Here is a 21,343-nt window from a genome sequence, read left to right on the forward strand (position 1 = left end):
GGAGGACAGGTGAAGTGGATGGAGTTTTGGGAGAGCCAAGACTGGTCGGGCTGCTGACTGTTGAAACTCGGTGGTCAGTACAGTCAGGTTCATTATGTTAATCTCATGGTTTAAGTCTTCCACTGTGAAAAAGATTAAGAGAAAGGCACAGACCAAATAAATTAAAATTTGTCTTAAGGTTTTTCTAGGAGATACAACAGGCAACACACCCTGTTACAAAGCTCAGAGACACCACAGGAAGGAAAATCCCGGAGGGTGAACATCTCTGTGGAGTCTAACCGAACCATCTCCTGATCGCTTCATTTTTACTTAAAAGTCTTTAAATCTTTTTCTTTCTCTCTCTCTCTCTCTCTTTTTTTTTTTTTTTCCAAGAAAACTTTTCAGCCAAGGCCCAGAGGTCAGGAGCGGGTACTTACGTGGCTGCAATGGCCACCTCCTCGGTGGTAACGGGCTGGGTGTGGGATCGGTCCTGGAGCCGCCGCAGCCTTTGCTCCACTGCCGCATTTCTGGAGCGTCGCTTAGGAACGTTTTTCTCATCAAATGATTTTTCCATTTCCTGAGATCAGAAACGATGTGGAATCCTTAAATGTTTGTGGAAAGGGCACTGGGGCTGCAGGGTCTCTGCTCTGTTCCCTGACAGGGCACCCCGGGAGGGACCCCCTGTGAGGCAGGTGTCATTCTCGGGAGAGTGCACCTATGCAGTGTGTGTGTGTGGCGGGGGGTAGGGAGGTCTCACCAGCCAGGGGCTGAGAGGCATGTGGGCCAGGCCAGGCGGGCCAGGCGGGCCAGAGGGCCCCGTGCAGGGAGCAGGGGATGGTTTCACTTCAGGCACCTCAGTACACCTTACCCTGAAAAGCAGCCTCTTGGCAGCGACACTCAACTTGGCTCGTTCGTCTACCTTCTCTTCATCTGTAAGAGGCCACAAAATAAAAACTGAACATTATTAGAAATATGTAGGTGAAGTCTCTGAAAAGTTTCCCAAGCCTGACCCTGGAAATCCTTTGAATATAAGACTGGATGTACCAAAGATTATAATTGGCAATATTTTCCCCCTGGAGCGATCCCATTCTTCTGCTCAGTGAAAAGGTGCTAATTTCCTTTGCAATTAACCAGACAAAACTCGGTCTGGACAGGAATTCTCTATGACAATATTTGAAAAATTGAGGTTTAAGAATAGATTTTATGGGCGCCTGGGTGGCTCAGTGGGTTAAGCCACTGCCTTCGGCTCGGGTCACAATCTCAGGGTCCTGGGATCAAGTCCCGCATCAGGCTCTCTGCTTGGCAGGGAGCCTGCTTCCCCCTCTCTCTCTCTCTCTGCCTGCCTCTCCGTCTACTTGTGATCTCTCTCTGTCAAATGAATAAATAAAATCTTTAAAAAAAAAAAAAAAGAATAGATTTTATGACGGGGCGCCTGGGTGGCTCAGTGGGTTAGAGCCTCTGCCTTCAGCTCAGGTCATGATCTCAGGGTCCTGGGATCGAGCCCCGCATCGGGCTCTCTCTCAGCAGGGAGCCTGCTTCCCCCTCTCCCTCTCTGCCTGCCTCTCTGCCTACTTGTGATCTCTCTTTCTCTGTCAAATAAATAAATAAAATCTTAAAAAAAAAAAGAATAGATTTTATGAAAGGAATTCTTTATTGTTACACAGTAACAAGTAATTAACAACAAAAAGCTGCTGCTTTAGTAAGTCAGTTATTTTGGTATTATTCATTCCACAGTTCTAACGCTCTTAAAAGGAAGGAAAAGCTCACCCGAGAATCTTAACTAGGTTTTTAGAGTCACAGAAAGAAAACCTGCAGCAAAGAAATCCGCAGACTCCCAAACCCCATCCTCTAAAAAAAAAAGCAGAATCTTACAGAAACCTAATCTGGGTGAGATGACAGAGAAGTGACAAAAGGAAAACAGATACTTGCCCTCCGCGGCCGGCATTTCTGAATGCGAAGCAGACCTAGGAAAGACATTGGGCAAATAATAATAACAAAAAATTAGCTGGTGGGAATAGAAGATCCAAATAAAACATCAGATGAAAAGTTAAAGCAAAAGTAAAAATTCAATCGAACTCTCTTAAAGAATATCATCCTGCTAGCAATCCTCATTGTGAATACACAGATACAGGTGTTAACGGACACAGTGCAGTGTGTGTGCACACAACCCAGCCTGGTGCACACCTCGTGGAGACAAAGGAGAACCGAGTGTGACTCATTAAACACAATTGGTCAGTTTGTACACAAACATCATCCTCTCTACGTAGAGGCATAGGACCGTGTAAAACTCAGATACGACAAGCAGACAGACATTTAGAAAGTGAGTGTAAAATCCCTAGTTCTTTGCTCGGGATAATCTGGGGAATACTCACTGTGGTTTCTAATTTAACGAGGGCATAAGAAATGAAAAACAGTAAATGAAGAAAAATAACATGTCTCACTTCTTACCATCCGAACCCAACGTAAAACTGTACTGCGATACTGTTGCCACAGGCAGCATTCTTTAAAAATACATGTATACAAGCCACATAAATATTCCTTATAGATTAGATGGAGGAATGATGGAATCACCACAACCCATTTAAACATCGCCAGGACCGTCCCTGCGGGCAGATCCCGTACGATGGCTTTTACGTTCCTGGACTACAAAACTACACATCCCGCGTGCCTACCTATCCGATTCCTTTCGTTCGGCTGAGGTTATAGGTTGAGTTCTAAATCTCTCAGAAGTTTTTCTACTTTCACCAGGAGAAAAATAGCGTCTTGGTTTCCGGGACCCTCTTTCCCGTTCCACACCGGTAGGCAAGCCAACGCCTTCGGTTGACCTCTCCACCCGGGGTTGGCTTTTAGAATCATTGGGAGGGAGTGCACAGAAGGGAAACGAGAGACAGAGAGAGAGAATAAAGCAAAGGTTTATGCATCTCAGTGAGGCAAGGCCCAGACACCGCCAAATCCCGCCGCATGCCCCAACCATGCACTTGAAGGAGGGGGAGCAGTCCAGCGACCCAGTATTGTAGCTCCCTATTAGTAGCCAGAAGCAGAATGGTAGTTTTCAAGCCATTTCCTGTACGGTCTGCCCTGCACCCTGGTGAGCTAAGCTAATAGGACCCAATGCGGGGACACACCGCAAGTGGCAAAGTGAATAATTCTGCCAAGGGCGTGCAAGTGACACATCGGGAGGGCGCGTGAAACGTCACCTACAGTTCGGGTTTCTTGCTGGCATGGACAGACTCCAGAAACGCATTTCGGAGCTGGGCGACAGAGACCTTCGTGTCCAGCACGCCGACTTCTGGGGGGGGCCCTTCAGCTTTGGAACTCTGTGGCTCCGGTTCTTGCCTGGACGCGGGGTCCTTACCCTTCAGGGCCTGCAGCGGAGGGGGGCCCGTGTAGTCAGACAGGGAGCGGGTGAGGACCTTGCGTTTCTTCACCAAGGCTTCCTGTCTGTGGCCTGTCGCCCTGGCATCTTGTGACACGGGCTGGCTCTGAACGTACAAGACCATCTCCTGTCTGCTTATCCTCTCAGCGGGCGGTTGCTGAGAGAGAGGAGGGTGTGACAGGCTCTCTGGTTCCTTCTGATGTTCTGAGGGCACTGGGCTCCCAGCAGGCTTGCTGACATCATCGTTTCCAGAGGGGTCTTCGTGGCTTCGCGTAAGCCCGTGGTCCTCCAACGCCAAACGTGATTTCCTGCTTTTCTCAAGAGCTTCGGTGAAGAGCATATCTTCCTCGGCTTTTGATTCACAAATATGGAGAACGGGGGTGTCCCTTCTCTCGCTTTCTAGAACCTTCAAGGTGGGAGGCTTTCTGACATTCTGGGCGGCGGACCCCCCCCAGCTGCATTCAGACACGTTTTCTGGGATCTCTGAGGTCACCAGCGTGGCCGTGTGAATGGGGTCCGCCGGCTGGACGTAGCCTCGGATCGGCTGTCCCGCGGAGCTGGCTGCCTTGCTCAAGACCCTATCAAAGGCCGAATTTTCTGACTGAAAGGATGAGCAATGGATGGGCACTGGCTGATGTCTCCTCTGAGTGAAGGGCTCGGAGGCCACCTCAGGGCTGCTGCGAGCACTCTCCTCTTTCACCATTTTTTCTCTAACCTTAACTCTTTAAGAAAGAAAAAGGATTTAAGTTTGCAAAGTGCAGTAACCGCTTCATGGGGAGAAAGCATGCGTGGATCCCAGACTACCCGTGAGTGGAAATCCACCCAAAGGCAGAACCCCCAGTGACAATGAACTTCTGGTGGTTCACGTCAGAAACTCACTGCCGGCCCGGTGAAGGATTTCGAGTTTCTAGATGTGAGTAGGCCAGTGTGGCACCAAACTCACTCTGCTCTCCATAAAGCTGAGACGGCTCAGATGCCGTCCTGGGGGAGAATGGCTGCCTTCTGACTAAACAAATGACCAGAAGCCACAGAAAAATCCATTAATATACACCAGCAGTATGCATGAGGGCACATTGAGGCTGTTGGTGGGAATCTGTGAACACTACACATACAGGCCCAGTGTGTGGACTCTGGGCAGGGGGAGTTTCCAAGTATGCATACACCTATGGACCAAATGGAATAATTTCACTGTCTCCTGGAAATGTAAGAACATTTGTGATTTTAAAAAATTTTTTAAATGGAGCTCAAGACACAACACACAATCACCCCTTTCAAGCACTCAGCTAAACATTCCCAAGCGTTTTCATGCAATGCAGACTGTATTCATTCATTCCTAAGACATGTGACCAGTTTGGACATCATTACCACTAAGCATTGTAGCACCAAGAAGACTGTTAGAGAAAAGATATTTGTTGAGAGAACAGACTGAACGTTTTCTCCCCTTTGGAATTGCTAGTAGGCCCTTAGCTAAAAACTAAAGTGAAAAGAGTTCGCTGTCCTTTCTAGAGCTATTTAAGTATCTGAGAGCTAAAGTGAAATCCAGTTGAAAAACTACAAAATCTTATTCTATTGCTGCAGAAGCAAAGTAGCCAACAACTCTGGCTGGGGCACCTAGGAAACCTCGGTTCAAAACTGGCTCAGCCAGTTCTAGCTGTGTGGTCTGAGGCAACTTACCTGGCTCAGTTCTTTGCTTTTAAATGGAAATCCTAGTGACAAAATGTAATGTGATGTTGGCAAAGCACTTGGATAGCTTAGTACTAAGTACTCTTAGCGAAGAGTAACCATTTAATAGTGTTAGCTAGTACTTCTCTCTGTTTTCTGAAATGCCACATAGCGAGAGAGGAGAAACCACGGAAGCTGTTCAAGAATGGATTATTAACTGGCAATAATCCTTAGAAAGTAAAACACATTTTTGGAGCGGGAAAAGTGATTTCCTGAGGGACTATAAACACTCATGTACTGAAGATCAGTCAGCAAAAATACTTATTTATACTTTTGGAAGAGAATATTTCCTTAAATGACAAACGTACCCTGCTAAATTTGATATCAACTCCTACGTGTATTTCGACAACAGATGCAGGATATCTACATATATTTCGTTAACAAAAAATTAAACACACACAAAAGGCAGTTACCATGAACAATCCAGGAAGGGAAAAAAAAAAGCATTCTAAGTAATTTTTTTTTTTCCCCAGAGACTAGCCAGTGTTGGAGGTTTTCATATTTATAAGCTTTGTTCATCAAAAGAAGACTGAAATGTGGTTCAAGTTCTCCTGTGGAATGTGTCCTTCTAATCAGAGACAATCTGAATGTTGTCCTCCGCTGAGAACAAAGTGACTGTTAGAAACTCAGTATATGGGTGCTTTGTCCTGCCAGAGACTTATTCATTCTCCCTCCTTCCGCCTCTCCCTGCCCCCAACCTTAAAAATGAAATGATAGGGGGGTTTTTGTCTGCCTTTAAAAGCACATGCCCTAAGGGAAGCTGATAAAAATTAACTATTGGTTTAGAGGCCAGGAGATGTGAAAAGGAGGAGGCTGGAAGCACTTGCCCAGATGGGACACTCCCTGGTTAGTTAGTGAGAATCAAGAGGAGAGAAACCAGGAGGAGCCTCACTACTGCCCCCACTTGGCGGCATGCAGGTTGGTGAGAAAGGAGAAAAGCAAGAAGCGTCATCAAGAAGATTTTCAAAAAGAGGAAAAAATGAGGAGGGGGAAATACGATTAGCAGGGATTAGGGCAACAGGAGGAGAAAAGCAAACGGTCAGAAAGAAACTTCCAGCAGCCCCTGTGAACACATCATTGTCAAACGCACTGCCACAAACAGAGGGCAAGAAGAGAGTTAGCGTTGGGTAATGTGTGGGACAGCAAGGCAAGTCAGCAGGGAAGAAGCACTGACTACGAGGAAGCCAAGAGGTTCAGCTCGGCATATACCTGGAAGGCCAGTTGATAAGAGAAGGTGTGTCCCCTTCGGAATCTTTCTGGAGAAACCACTCATGTTTGGGTTTCCCTGTACTATTGTGTACAAAAGACAAAACTTCAGATAATTTCTACTTGAACGTCAACACAGGTACAGACAATTATAATCTGAAGCCCAAAGGCTGATTTCCGTTAAGCCAAGACTAATCCTGGCTTTTGGAAAATGTATAAGCGCGTTTTGTCACAGGGCTTACATTCATGTCACGAAACTCACAAGGACATGTGGCCCGTTACTAAACTTAAGAGATAGAAATAAATCTATCCAAAGCCACCACATAAAGTGTTTTCCAAGTAACCTGAAAGTATTAGGAGTCTGTTATACTCACACTCTCCCCACAAGTACCAGACAATTTTCTTGTAAGAAGTTGGATTAAATGTCAACTCATCCTCTATTAACTTTTGCCAAGGGACATTGGTAAATAACCAAATACAAAGATAGCGTCTGTGCAAAACAACACATACCAAATAAAGGAAATCAATAAAAAGAAATTCAATTAGATCATATCTTTAATTGCTCTTATACATTTTCCTTTTCCATTTGTCGCTGAATAACGCAACCAACATAACAATGACATAACCAATACCAATTCAGGGCAATTCGATAAATGTTGAGTTCCTACTATGTATGAAACCCTGAACTAGACTCTAAGAAGTAACAAAGGGGACTCGGGCATCACCCCAGCCATTAAAAAACTTATACTATGGCAGGCCAGATAACATAGGATTTATACATTCATCCCTCCACACACGATCGGATATTACGCAAAGTTGGATGTGAGGAAGCAATTATGCTAGGCTGAAGATATTTTAGAACGGGCCAGAAAAAGCCTGTGGCAACCACATAAAGCAGGACACAGGAGAAACAACCCACTAATGTGTATCATTTTACAATGCAAAAAGAGAATGTTTACCAGCTCAGAACCATACCACCTTATTTGTAAGAGTTTTTCAATATAAGGCTAGAAACACATTTTAGCTCAAAGCAGTATCCAAAAAAAAAAAAATAGAACGATAACTGCAATAAAATAATCTGAATTTTCTAAAAATCATTTTAGTTCAAGTTTTAGCTGAAGCTGATAGGTAAGAGCCAGTCTGTAACCACTGCCCTACCTTTTGCTGTGACCACTGAAATCCGTCACATTCTAGCCTTGGTCATCCACCCGCCTTTCTACACGGGAACTGTCCGCCCACCTCCCTACCCCAGCATCACAGCAATTCAGTCTGGTGAACAAAAAATTCAGATGGACGGAAAGCCGTTTTATTTCCAACCATAAAAAGTCTAATTTCTCAACACCCATTTCAGCCTAGGACTAGTTAGCCTGCCATCAGCGGCTAAGAAAGGAGGGGATTCCTCTCGCCCGGCATACAGTGGAAGGAGAGGTACTTGCTACTGAAAACCACCCAGTTCATATAACGAATATGCCCACCTCACAAAATTATTTTAAGATTCAAATGCGGGGGCTCAGTGGGTTAAAGCCTCTGCCTTCAGCTCAGGTCATGATCTCAGGGTTCTGGGATTGAGCCCCATATTGGGCTCTCTGCTCAGCAGGAAGCCTGCTTCCCCCTCTCTCTCTGCCTGCCTCTCTGCCTACTTGTGATCTCTCTCTCTCTGTCAAATAAATAAATAAATAAAAATTTAAAATAAAATCAGCTCTGTATGAATTATCTTATACGTTTAAATCTCAACCAAGTAAGAGGGATTTGTTTTCTAAGATGGTATTTTAAATGGTTGACATTATGAACATTTCTCCTATGATTTAAAAAAAAATAACGTCATCAAACTCTTATAGGACTTGTTTGAAATCGACAAAAACAAAATACTCAAGGAATTTGATTTTTATATATTCAAAAATCTAAACCTGTAGTGCAGAAGATAGATGATTGGTTGGCGGGACCTGGTGGCGGCAGCAAGGGTTGACCACAAAGGAATACAAAGGAATCTTTGGGCTGATGGAACAGGTGTGTATCTTGACTGTAGTGATAGCTACATAACTTGATGTATTTGACAGAATTCACAGAATTTCACTAGCACAGGTGAACTGTACTGTGCATAAGTTATACTTCAATATAAATATCTTAAAAACTTAAGACTTCTAAAAATTGTAATTCTGGGGGCACATGGGTGGCTCAGTGGGTTAAGCCTCTGCCTTTGGCTCAGGTCATGATCTCAGGTTCCTGGGATCGAGCCCCGCATCGGGCTCTCTGCTCAGCCGGGAGCCTGCTTCCCCTTCTCTCTCTGCCTGCCTCTCTGCCTACTTGTGATCTCTCTCTCTCTGTTAAATAAAAAAAGAAAACCTTTTTTAAAAATTGTAATTCAGTGTACCTTCATAACTGATCTAGACAACAGTCACACTAAGGGATTTACTTGGACATAGATGTTTAGTGCAGTTAATGAAATTTTTAAATTCAAGTATCTCTTTTCACTCTTTAAAAGCAAAAACTCGTAAAAATACATAAATAACAAACGAAAATGTGGGTCAAACACAGTCAATGCCATAAAATCCATTTGAATCTTTTTCTTTCTCTCCTTCAAATTCTCCCCCCAAAGCCCAAAGACACTGAAAAACCCAAGGAGAGAGCAGAAAACAACCCAGAGAGGTCGCTCTTAAGTGTTGACATGGGTGAGAAACCAAATTCTATCTTTTGTATTAAATGCATGGGTCCCCAAATGGTGGGTCAAGGTCTAAAAATGATCTCGCCAATTCACAGGCACTCCAAAACAGTGGGATATAATGGAACTTTGTGGACCAAGTTCTCCATACACTCTGACTCTGAGACTGATAGGTGGCTAAGGGATGTCCAAAGTCCGATTAAAACATCTATCATTTTGTAAGAGTACAAAATTTATTTCTGGGGCCTAGGAGCCATTCTTTTTGGAGAAACAGTATAATAGCAGGTAAGCTTTTAAAAACAGAGCTCTTAAAAAAGAGATCACATCTGAATAATGGCAAATAATGCCTTGGGTTCATTTTCTTTCTTTAAATATTAAATTGATGCTGCTATTTATTGCAGCGTGCCTTACTGTTATGCATAACTATTTTTAATAATTAAAACTTAGTTTAAAAAAAAAGAACCAGGGATGCCTGGGTGGCTCAGGTTGGACGACTGCCTTCGGCTCAGGTCATGATCCTGGAGTCCTGGGATCGAGTCCCGCATCGGACTCCCAGCTTCCCAGCTCCATGGGGAGTCTGCTTCTCTCTCTGACCTTCTCCTTGTTCATGCTCTCTCTCACTGTCTCTCTCTCAAGTAAATAAATAAAATCTTTAAAAAAAAAAAAAAGAAAAAAAAAAAAGAAAAAAAAAAAAGAACCAGGGGCACCTGGGTGTCTCAATCAGTTAAGCCTCTGCCTTCAGCTCAGGTCATGATCCCACGGTCCTGGGATCGAGCCCCACATCGGGCTCTCTGCTCAGCAGGGAGCCTGCTTTCCTTCCTCTCTCTGCCTGCCTCTCTGCCTACTTGTGATCTCTGTCTGTCAAATAAATAAATAAAATATTAAAAAAAAAAAAAAAAAAAAAAAAAAGAACCAAGTGGGAAGGGTTGGTTTGGTACGACAGAACAAGTTGAGTGCCTGATACCATAGGGCTATGGCAGATAAATTAGGTCCTTGCAAAGAGTCAATGATTGATGGTGGACAGCGGCACAGCAGGGATATAAACCCTTTCTCTCAGCTAGAGCAATGGTTACATGTTTCACAAAACTCCCTAACCTGCATTCTTAAAATACGTGCATTTTGATGTGAATTATACCTCAATTAACAAATATACCACTGCTGGATTAAAGTGAGGATTTCTTGGGGCGCCTGTGTAGCTCAGTCAGTTAAGTGTCTGACTTTTGATTTCAGCTCAAGTCACGATCTCAGCGTCGGGAGATCCAGCCCCGTGTTGGGCTCACACTCTGGGTATGGAGGTGCTTGGGATTCTCTCTCCTTCTCCCTCTCCCCACCCAAGGGAAGCAGGCAGGCAGGCAGGAAGAGAGAGACAGACAGAGAGAGAGAGGAAGGAAGGAAAGAAAGAAATAAAAAGGGAGAGAGGGACACAAATAATGAGGACTTCTTGAGTAACGAAAGTCTAGAAATACAGTCTTCTTGGAGCGGAAGCAGGATAAACATGTGAAATAACCAATTTCTTCCAGGTTCCCTCTGAACTAATCTCAGTACTGAATGGCTAAATGCTAAGCCTCAGATGAGAAAGCACAAAGACAGAAAGTGTGTGTATACAGATAGAACTGTCTAGAAAAGTACTGGAGTCTCAGGAAGGTGCCATAGGGGCCCTCCCAAAGTGGCTCCAGCTTCTAGGTCCCAGCTGGATTTGGATCTCCCCATCTCCGGCTTGGATGTTAACCAGCCCCACTAGAACAAAGTGATCCGGGAACTTGGCTGCATTAGTCGTGAGACTAACCTAGACTCAGCCATTCAGGACTGGAGACCGAGTTCACAAGATCCCAAAAGCAGCCCCCCCTCAACCAGGATGCTCATTCATAGTTTCATAATATTTATGAGCACATGGACTCAGGCTCACATCCAAGCACTCTAACTTCAGACAGAGTGGAAAGAGACTCGCCACACGTACGTGCCAATCAGAGTGTGTTCTGCTGACCGGTGTCCCTGGCCCATGATGAGATCAAAGACCCACACCAGAGTGGAGATGAACAATGTCCCTAAGCCCACTGTTGAGTTCAGCTGACATTTTGCTCATAGCAAGATATTATTGATGAAGGAAAGGACCCATGATTCACATTCAGCTACAACCCTCACGGGCAATGGGCTGATAAACTGTTTGCAGACCAGCTCTTTCAAGTAGCACTGTTACATTTTGGTAACACTTCCAAGAAAATCCAGAAAACAACAGAACATTCACCCAAAAATGACTGACTGAGCTACTCGGTATGCACTAGATACTGGTGGGAGTGGGGAAGGAAACAGAAAATGACCCAAGGCAAGTACCCTCTGCAGAAGGCCTGTACTGAAGAAATGCTATCATTGGGATCATCCTTCCCAGTCTCACACGTTGGCATAACACCAAATCCACGTCGCCGTGTTCGGCCACCTTGACCAGCATCCCTACATCTGGGGAGGTCAGCCCCATGTGCAGGTAGGAAGGTATTTGAATGTCCCTCTTCCCAAGACAGGAGGTACAGGTGAAACGGCATGTGTGACACACCTCATGAACTCATGATCTCTTTCCCCTCTCCCCTTCAAGCAGAATCCTCATCAATGAGAGGCCAGGTTGGTAAGCTTAGGGCTCCCTATCCCAAGCCAAACTTTAGCCTTATAACTGCGTAGGGGAAAAAAACCATCTGATAATGAGAAGAACGGATTGGTGTGACAGACTAAGCACCAGAGAATGTGCAAGAGACCAAAAATGATTCTAGTTTCTCTCAAGACGGGGTGGGGGGGGGTGGTTTCCTTGACCTTGAAAAGGTCAAGAAAGCAGGGTGGACAGGAAAGTAGACCCTCTGGATAGGTTCTCATTGGTCAACAGCTCAGTTAGAAGAAAATACCCAGATGTTATCTGAGCATTGCAGAACAGGGCTAGACCAGTACTATTTGGCTATTAACAGTTCACTTTCAGTCCTGTACCCCAAGATTGGACCAGTCATGTTGGCAGTCACATAAAGAATTTGCTATCAACTAAAACTGCTAGGTCTGTTTCCCATGAACTGCTGTTAAATCAGGTTTCCCCAATCCTGAACTTGTACACAGATTTTCTCCCCCATCTAGGTAGAAGACGTTATTAAATTTCATCTTGTTAGTTTCTAACCCTAGTGCAGGTACATGTGCTTTCTTCTCTCTCATCTCCCTTCCTGCTCCAACCCTCCTCCCACCCTCTACCTCACCATCACCAAACTGATCAACCTATAACTAATATCCTCTCTAATGAAATGCCAAACAGGACCAAGTTAATGATGAAGGCCAACTTGGAAGCACAGACTTCACTATCTCAGGCTGGGTAACCGCTGCCAACATGTCCATGGTCTTCCTGATTGGAATCAACTCACCTTCCGATCAACCTTCCACACTCCTCCAGAGCAATCTTTCTAAAACACAGAATCAACCATCCTTGCTTTAAAATGTTTCAGAGGGCAAGCTGGGTGGCTCAGTTGGTTAAGCAACTGCCTTCAGTTCAGGTCATGATCCCAGAGTTCCGGGATCGAGTCCCACATCGGGCTCCCCGCTCCATGGGGGGTCTGCTACTCCCTCTGACTTTCTCGGGGTGCATGGGTGGATCAGTGAGTTAAAGCCTTTGCCTCCGGCTCAGGTCATGATCCCAGGGTCCTGGTCCTGGTCTCTGCTCAGCAGGGAGCCTGCTTCCTCCTCTCTCTCTGCCTGCTAGTGATCCCTGTCTCCCTCTGACCTTCTCGCCTCTCATGCTCTCTCTCACTCTCTCTCAAATAAATAAATAAAATCTTTACAAAATAAATAAATAAATAAAATTCAGAGACTTCCCGTTGTCCACAAGGCAAAGGCTAAATGCCTTGATATGTCATCTGAGGCACTCTACGACTGCTCGGCTCTACGACTCCCTCCGGCACTCAGCCTCATCCCACCTCCTCCTCAGTCTTCACTGGGCATTGGTGCCTTCGTGTTGGGAGGAGGTACCACCACATCCTTAAGGACTTGGTTCCACTGTGACCATTTCTCCATGGAGGAAAGGTTAATACTCCATCTTGGTATTCCCCTGGCACCCAACCTTGATCTCTAGAAACTTATTTATCCTATCATGTTATAGTTATTTCCTACACTTTTTTTTTTATACCCAGCTACAAGCACAGTGCCTCGCAGACCAGAGACCCAATATAATTTTCTTCAGTGATTAGCTAAACTATCTCAGAGCTGAAACTAACCCATAAATCAATACCTATGAGGTATGCATAGATATATGGATGCCTACTGTATTCGAACTCTCCTAAATTACAAGTTTTCATTTTGCTTATAAGGGCCAAGTTGTTAAGGACCTTATATAAATCCACATATGCTGTTTCTCTAATACCTCTAGTCTTCTTTCCTAAAGATCTCTAATCTTCAAAGGGCAAAACCAGCAAACCCTCTTTTTCAGTGTTGGATAATAGAACTGACGTAAGTAAGAGGAGCAGAGCACAACAGAAAGAACGGGCAGATGCAAGGGAACTTGACTGAATGAATGAATGGGTGATGGATGATGGCCTCAATGTTGTCAAAGCAGCCTTATGGTCTTAAATCAATTCTTTAATCTTTAGTTTTTTCACATATAAAATCCATTTTAAAATAATCTCCAGGATTATTTTTGTTTCTAAGAATTTAACATTCTTTAACATTGAGATCTGTTCTTGTGAGGGGTTGGGGAGAGCCAGCTCTCCATGAGGCAGAGGTCACTCCCCTGGGAGAGGACCACAGGGTCACTGGGGACAAGAGAACAGTGAGAGGCTGACCCTTGGGTATAATAGAACTTTCTAACGATGTGGCAATTGGCTAGCAGAGAATTATGTTACCAGGAAACAAGAACTCAACCCTAAGTCATCACAGAGGTCAGGAGCTGCTCTTGGTCTCTATCCCTAAGTCTGTAATGATGGGCTTTAACTCCCTGTAACTCCTAAGAGTCAACAGACTTAAAAGTGCCTCCTGCTGTCACAGTGAAGTCAAATCCAGCCCAGGAGAATCAGTTTCACCCTGTGGGTGCCCAGCTCTAATTATGTAACAGCTTCTAATTATAAAACAGTATTCAGCTGAAGAAGAATGTTTATTAACTAGGCATCCTATTAAAATGAACAGTTTATATGCTTCAAGTTGCTTGTTTGGAAAACGTGCTAAGGATTGCCTTGTGGGTCCGTGCAGGCGTGCGAACATGCGAGGGCACGCACACACCGCTCAGTTCCTTACAATCTGGCAGGTGTTTAAATTTTTGGACATACTAGCTAGGGTTCTTGGTGATCTATTCATATTTAGTTCAGTGAACAGAAATTGTTAACTTGCCAGTGAGAACAGAAGAAAAAGGAAAAAAAAAAAAACATGGGAATGAACTAACCATATTTTAACAGGCAAAAGCTAGTAGAGCGGGTGACAAGATATTTGGGGGTACAGGGGCTAAAAGGTGAAAAGAGTTCCGTCCCATTACAAGATCTGTGAGCGTACAGGGAAGTCTCTTCTTTAGAGACCTAGGTTTTCCAGGACACCTGCCCTGACCCGAGCCTGTGTTAGGACACTCCTGCCCTGGGGGAACAGGGACTGAAACAGGAATGCCTATGACCAGAGGCAGCTTTCTCTCTCCTTATCACTCCCCTGTGGACATTTGTTTCAGGCAGGTTAACAGACCTTTAACAAGAAAAACAATGAGCCTGAGGCTCTGAAGACAGCTTTTAGACTTAACCTCTCCCTAGGAGCTGAGTAAGTATCATCAGAGACAAACTACAAGAACATAGTCTAAGCTCCCTTCCTTCTCAGTTGGCTGGGTCTGCTTGTCACCATGTCTCCGAGAAGGTTCACTGTGGAGGGTGCCCCGGGAAGATCCAGTCCATAGGTCTGATGTCACCAGAGCCCTGTCCGAAGCTTGACTGACCAATGGTAGCTCTCCCTCGCTCAAATTTCAGGGAGGGCTCTATATACCATAATCATTTTCTAATGATACAATTTGCTAAGTGGGAGTTGGAGGGGCGGGGACAGAAGTGGAGAGATGAAACAAGAGGGCATGTTCTAGAGTGGATCACCACTGGGAAATTTTCCTCTGCCCAATACACAGGTCACTGAGAACAGGGAGTCACAGTGGACACTCAGGAAAACAGCAGGTGTAACTCAGGTCCTGAGATTCTCCACTCACAGAAGTAACAAATATGCTGCATTTTCTCTTCTTTCTTTCTTTCTTTCTTTTTTTTTTTTTAATTAACTAAGAAATACAAATTCTGCATTCAGGATTTCCATTAGTAACAGCTCAGATTTTTAAAAATCTGAATAACCCACAGGCCCCAGATCTCTTTGAATTTTATCCTAAAATTCACAATGGCTTAATTAACAAAGAATGGTTCCTATCAGCAAAACTCCAGAAACTTCAGAAAACACAATTCTGAAATTCTAAATTGAAGGGGCTTGGCAGAAATTGGGAGTTGGGATTAAGAGGTATCTTAGTCTCTCTTCTATCTATATTCTCCATTTCTTTCAGAAGGACGTGTTCTCCTGAACTTCCAAGCAGCTACAGGATTTCTTGAGCTAAAGACCCTGTGACATATGTATTTTCTTAATCATACAAATGTTCAAGTAAACATTAACAAATTCTAATAAATTTAAATGTACTGTTCAGCCCTCAAGACTGTTAGGAGCTTAGAATGCTCTTAATGGTTCCATCTGTACATGTGTTCGTGTATATGAACACACACAAAAACTGTGCATTTGATGTCTGGCTCAGAGGTGGATTTTTAGGATACCATAGGAAGTCTTTGATGGTATATTCATGAGTGACATTTGTATTTAATTAATGATAAAAAAACAGCCTCTTGCTAGTGAGCACAAAATAAAATGATGACATGGGAATGAGTTAATTCAGACATTAATAGCCCCAATACTTGGCAGAGCTAGGTGATGAGAGAGTATAGTACAGCAGTGAGAAAAATAGTGCATCTCAATGCTAGGATATATCCACAAAAACATGCGGAATAAAATAATTTCATTATCTGTAGATGGTTTTCTTAGTTACCCCTTCATCTCCCTCAACATTTCTGTTACTTATTTCCATACTGGATGACAAGCATTTTCATTTATGGTTATTAAGACACTGAGATTTCCTTGGTTATTGTTATAATTCACAAAGTATTTTTTGTCTTTCTTCTCCCCAAATGGAAATCAGACAACAATGGTTTTCTGACACCCAAATATCCGGGCTCTAGAGAAAGGATATCTAAGCAGAATATTAATTCATTTAAATCCATCTTTGCAAGATGAATTGCTATAGTCATTACAAAATAAATCCTTTTAAAAAAAACATACAGTGCTATATTAGTTTCGGCTATACAATACCATGATTCAACGGTTCCATACATGACTCAGTGCTCATCATGGTAAGTGTACTCTTAATCTCCTTCACCTGTTTCACCCATCCCCCCACGCCCTCCCCTCTGGTAAACATCAGTTTATTCTCTTATCATTTCTACAGTTAAAGACTCTGTTTTCTTGGTTTGACCATCCCCTCTCTTTTTTCCTTTGCTCTTTTGTTTTAAGTTCCACATATGAGTGAAATCATAAGATATTTGCCTTTCTCTGACTTATTTCACTTAGCATTATACTCCCTAGCTCCATCCGTGTTGTTGCAAATGGTAAGATTTCGTTCCTTTTTTATGGCTGAATAGCATAGATAGATCGATTGATCGATCGATCACATTTTCTTTATCCATTCTTCTATCAATAGACACTTGGGCTGCTTCCATAATCTGGCTATTATAAATAATGCTGCTATAAATGTAGGGATATACACATTCCTCTGAGTTAGTGTTTTTGTATTTTGGGGGGTAAATATCCAGTAGTGCAATTACAGGACTGTAGAGTATTTGTAACTTTCTGAAGAACCTCCATGCTGTTTCTTGTATCTTTGTTTATCTTTTACTGTCATACTTGTCGTACATTATGTTCCATCCCTTTTAATGTAAATATATCTCAGTATTTTCCATATATATATATATATATATATATATGAAATGATTTGTGCTTCTCTGCCTCTAAATCACAGAATTTTAAGTCTTGAATGGCTTTTAAAAAAGCATATGCCCTTTTTAATTTAAGAAAATATATAAAGCATTACTTTTTTTTAAAATTGAAAAATACATAAACAAAGCATGTGCCTCAAGAATTCCTTTATAATTTCTTAATCCTTTTAATCCTCTCTTTGTGAAGGTCAAGTAAGTGCTAAGAGGCTGGGGTTAGGCTTATGGAAACTTCCAAGTAATATGCCTCTTCAAATAATTGAGAAAGAAATACCTCTTAAGATTTTACATTATAGACTTTTTTAATACTAAGATTTTAACACAAAACAATTAAATATCCTAGCTTTTGACCTGGAGCACACAACCAAGGTTTAGTTATTATTACAACTGATTCAGGATCTCACTGAGGATCTATCATATGAGATCTAGACGACTAACCCAGATGCCATGTTAACAACCCAAGTTTTCATAAAATAGCAATCAGAAATTTGGCTCTGAATTTTCTCCAAACCCATGTAAGCGTAAATCTCGAATTTCCTTTTTAAATGACCGTTAAATTGCTTTGACCCGTTTACAAAGCACATGAAGAGTTCACTTTGATAGACACTAAGGCAAGAACACATTTTCTGCTACTAAATGAAGGTTTCTCAAACAACAGACTTTCATTTCAAAATAAGAGAAAACAGGTCACAGTCCCAAAATTTCAAAAAGCCCAAAGGCTATGGGGTATCTGGGTGGCTCAGTGGATTAAGCCTCTGCCTTCAGCCCAGGTCATGATCTCAGAGTCCTGGGATGGAGCCCCACATCGGGCTCTCTGCTTAGCAGGGAGCCTGCTTCCCTTTCTCTCTCTGCCTGTCTTTCTACCTACTTGTGATCTCTCTCTCTCTCTCTCTCTCTCTCTCTCTGTCAAATAAATAAATAAATAAATAAGCCCAAAGGCTAAAACCCCGTATCAGTTTTTACAGTACTGACTTCTCTAAGAAGTTAACTTCTCTAAATATTTTAGTGTGAATGATCAACTACGTAGGGGAAGTTCTTTGACTCCATAAACATCAATAAGTAAAATGATCTGTTTTAGCTGTATTATTGCCACTTAGAGAGGACCACATTTACTGCTCTGTCCCAGTGTGAAATATATAGGAGTATTTCCCAATACTTCTTCCTCCCCCACCCCTTTTTTTCCCCTCAAAATAAATTTGCTTGATCCTCACCTCTCCTCAATTTACCTGGGAAGCTAATGCCTATTTGAACCGAAAAACACACATAAAAGTCTACCTAGAAAATTGTCCCAAACTTTAAACTAGGATGTTTAAGTAAAGTGCCTTTTGAATATGGTCATCACACTTACTGAATTTAAATATTTAAATTTTGCTTAAATTTGAATATTTAAATTTTACTTAGATTTAAATATTTGTATTTTACTTCAATTTAAATATTTAAATCTTACTCAAATTTAGAAATTTCAATTTGATTTAAATTTGGAAACTTAAATCAAATTTAATTTAAATTTGGAAATTTAAGTTTAGGAACAAATATTCTCTTCTGGCATTTGATTTTCTGATTTTACCCTTTTTCTGATTTTCCCAAATGGGCGCTGTTGTCTTTGTGTATGACAATTACTCTTAATGACTGATCTTTTTAATGAAGTGCTCTTCAAAACAGCTGTTTCTCAGCATGTTGATATACTTGCATAGCTATAGGAGACGATTATATTCAAGCTATACTGTAGTCATTCGTCATACCCTAAACTGAGACCCTTCCACTGTGTTAGTGGTGGTCCTTTTGCTTTGTGATTTTACATGACAGCAACAAAAACAATCACTAAGAAGTCTGGGGTATAATGGGGCACCTGGGTGGCTCAGTCGTTAAGCGTCTGCCTTTGGCTCAGGTCATGATCCCAGGGTCCTGGGATCGAGCCTGGCATCGGGCACCCCCCTTGGTAGGAAGCCTGCTTCTTCCTCTCCCACTCCCCCTGCTTGTGTTCCCTCATTGTGTCTCTCTCTGTCAAATAAAACCTTTAAAAAAAAAAAGGTTTTCGATATAATTCTAGAGAAACACATGAAGGAAAAGAAAATTATTAAAAGCATGTAAGAAACCCATAAAAAGAAGGATCCGTAAGTAAGACTCCCACGAAAGTGTCCCTATGACACCTGTTCAGTTGATCATTTTTGTAAAAAAGAACTGAAGCTTCTTGCTTGGGCAGAACCTGTTTTGATACTGCAGAAATTTAGAAAACCCTATCTTACCTATTTCTGCCACCAGCGAAACCCTCAATAGAAGACCAAGAACACCCAGACCCTGCCCCAGGAGAGGCAAAGCAAAGATGATAACACAGCCCAGAGCGGGCTCAATGCTTACCTGCTTCGGGCCTCAGGAGGGAGTGGCGGGTCACCAGCAGAGTGGCTCGGGGAGGCCGGTGGCCGAGGCGAGGAGAGGGACACGCTGTGCATTTGCTTTGGGGACCTTGGCACTTCACTAAAGGCACAGTCTCGCCCAGGGAACGGGAAGGATGAGGAACTCTCAACCGTGGGGGCCAGGTCACGGGCCTGCCCGGTGGTGCTGGGCTCCTGACCCCGTCTTTGGTTTTCCACGTTGAGCAGCACCTCGGTGTCCGAAAGCCCATCGCCCCCCGAGAGAGCATAGTCCTTGGAGTACAGAGAGCATGACTCTTTGCCTGGCTCGGGCTGTCTGTCACCTTTCCCTCCCCTCTTGTCAGCAGCATCGGCGTCCTTCCTGGACTTGGTGTATCGGGACGGCGATTCCGAGTCCGCTTCGGAATCCAGCGCTATCCCGTACTTCTCGGCCAGCTGCCGTCTCCTTTCCGCTTTGTACCGTGCGATTCTCTCTGCTTTGGACTCCAGAGCCTGGGTGTCCATGAGACCTGAACCACAGGAGGGCTGAGCATGGATGCCCGAGGTTTCGGTGCAAAGTTTGGAACGGGTCTGTTTTTCCACCGAGGAATCTGAAGTGTCCTCCTCTTCATTGGACCGGCCTACAAGGGACCACACGGGGGACACGAACAGAGTTCAAGAACAGAGGCGCATTGACTGCACTCTTTTCTGTGCACAGAAGTGAATTTTTCCAACTGCAGCCACATGCGTGGTACAGAAAATGTCTAACATTGAAAACATAGGAAGGTAAAACTCCGAATCACCAATAATCATTAATACATAATAATAAGTTGATAATTTGCCAAACATTTCTATATATTCCTTCTAGTCTTTTATAAAATTGATTTTTTTTCTCCCACATAAAATAATTTATGTTTCATATACCACTGATGTACTGTATAAAACATTTTCTTATATTTGGAAGTCTTTTTTTGAAGACATTCTTTAAAGCTTTGTAATATTCTATTCAACAGGCATTCCATAGCTAATTTAACCCTTCTCATATTCCTGGGCATTTGCATTGTTGCCAATATTTTTTTCATTGTTTCTAACTTTTAATCAGTCTGATTTTCTGACTACTATCACAACAGATAATGGTTAATTGCTTTATCAAAAAGTGTATCATTTTAAGAGACTTGCTAGACTGTCAAGTTGATTTCTATAAAGTTTGCGTCAATTTATACTTGAACCTGCACTATATGTTCGCTTGCAAACATTAAATGTTCATTTTAAAAATTTCCTTTGATTATTAGAAAAAGAGAATTTGTGCTTTTTTCAATTATTAGCATTTGTATTACTTTTTTCTTTTCTGGAATATCTGATGAAGCTTATTTAAGCTCTATATACTATTAATTCATAGTGTCACTTTTATTGGTTTGCATGCATTTTTTTTTTTTTGACACCATGAACCTTAATCTCATTCATGAGTATTTCAAACTTGTTTAATATTCTGTGACATCCACATGGAAGATTTTCTTTGGTGTCAACTGACCTGGTCATTTGTGATTTCTCAAGCTGTTTCTGTGTCCTTTCCCATTCAATGTGCATGAAATATTCAACTGTTTTCATGTTTTTAATTATTTTCTTAAAGTTAATCATGTGATTAATTGGGACTTATTTTTGTGTTTCGTGTAAGTGAGAAGAGGTCTATGACCCCTTCCCTACTGCACAATAACCTATCTTCCCAGTACCATTTTATTAAACAAGTCTTCCCTTTCTCATGAATATGTGATGCTTAAATTATAATACATAGATTCACATTTTACACACATGAGGGTTTATTTCTGGCTACAAATTTTGATACTCTATTCTTGATTCTCAAGTAATTTTTAAAAATCTTACTTCTCTAGCTTTCTGGCCATAGAAGATCAGGAACTCTAGGTAAGTGACATGATCACATCACAAAGTGAGATCAACAGCCGTAAGGAAGAAACCAGAAAACACTGGCCATAAAAAGCAGCAG

At 42.6% G+C, this 21,343-nt stretch overlaps 1 protein-coding gene across 12 annotated transcripts in view; it reads right to left on the reverse strand.

Moving 5' to 3' along the window:
* The window catches only part of SVIL (supervillin), a 118,237-nt gene that overhangs the window by 63,449 nt on the left and 33,445 nt on the right, over positions 1-21,343 (reverse strand). For 6 of the 12 annotated variants that reach the window (XM_032349384.1, XM_032349375.1, XM_032349376.1 and 3 more), the window contains exons 6-12: positions 19,349-19,982; positions 6,287-6,367; positions 3,181-4,077; positions 2,652-2,822; positions 1,909-1,943; positions 848-909; positions 417-556 (exon numbers count right to left, since the gene is read on the reverse strand). In XM_032349384.1, coding sequence (XP_032205275.1) covers positions 417-556; positions 848-909; positions 1,909-1,943; positions 2,652-2,822; positions 3,181-4,077; positions 6,287-6,367; positions 19,349-19,982 — 2,020 coding nt within the window. The remainder of the gene's footprint in view (positions 1-416; positions 557-847; positions 910-1,908; positions 1,944-2,651; positions 2,823-3,180; positions 4,078-6,286; positions 6,368-19,348; positions 19,983-21,343) is intronic. The other 6 variants (XM_032349385.1, XM_032349386.1, XM_032349387.1 and 3 more) reach the window with 4 other exon arrangements.

Source organism: Mustela erminea, chromosome 6 (genome assembly GCF_009829155.1).
Source record: "Mustela erminea isolate mMusErm1 chromosome 6, mMusErm1.Pri, whole genome shotgun sequence".
Lineage (NCBI taxonomy): Eukaryota > Metazoa > Chordata > Mammalia > Carnivora > Mustelidae > Mustela > Mustela erminea.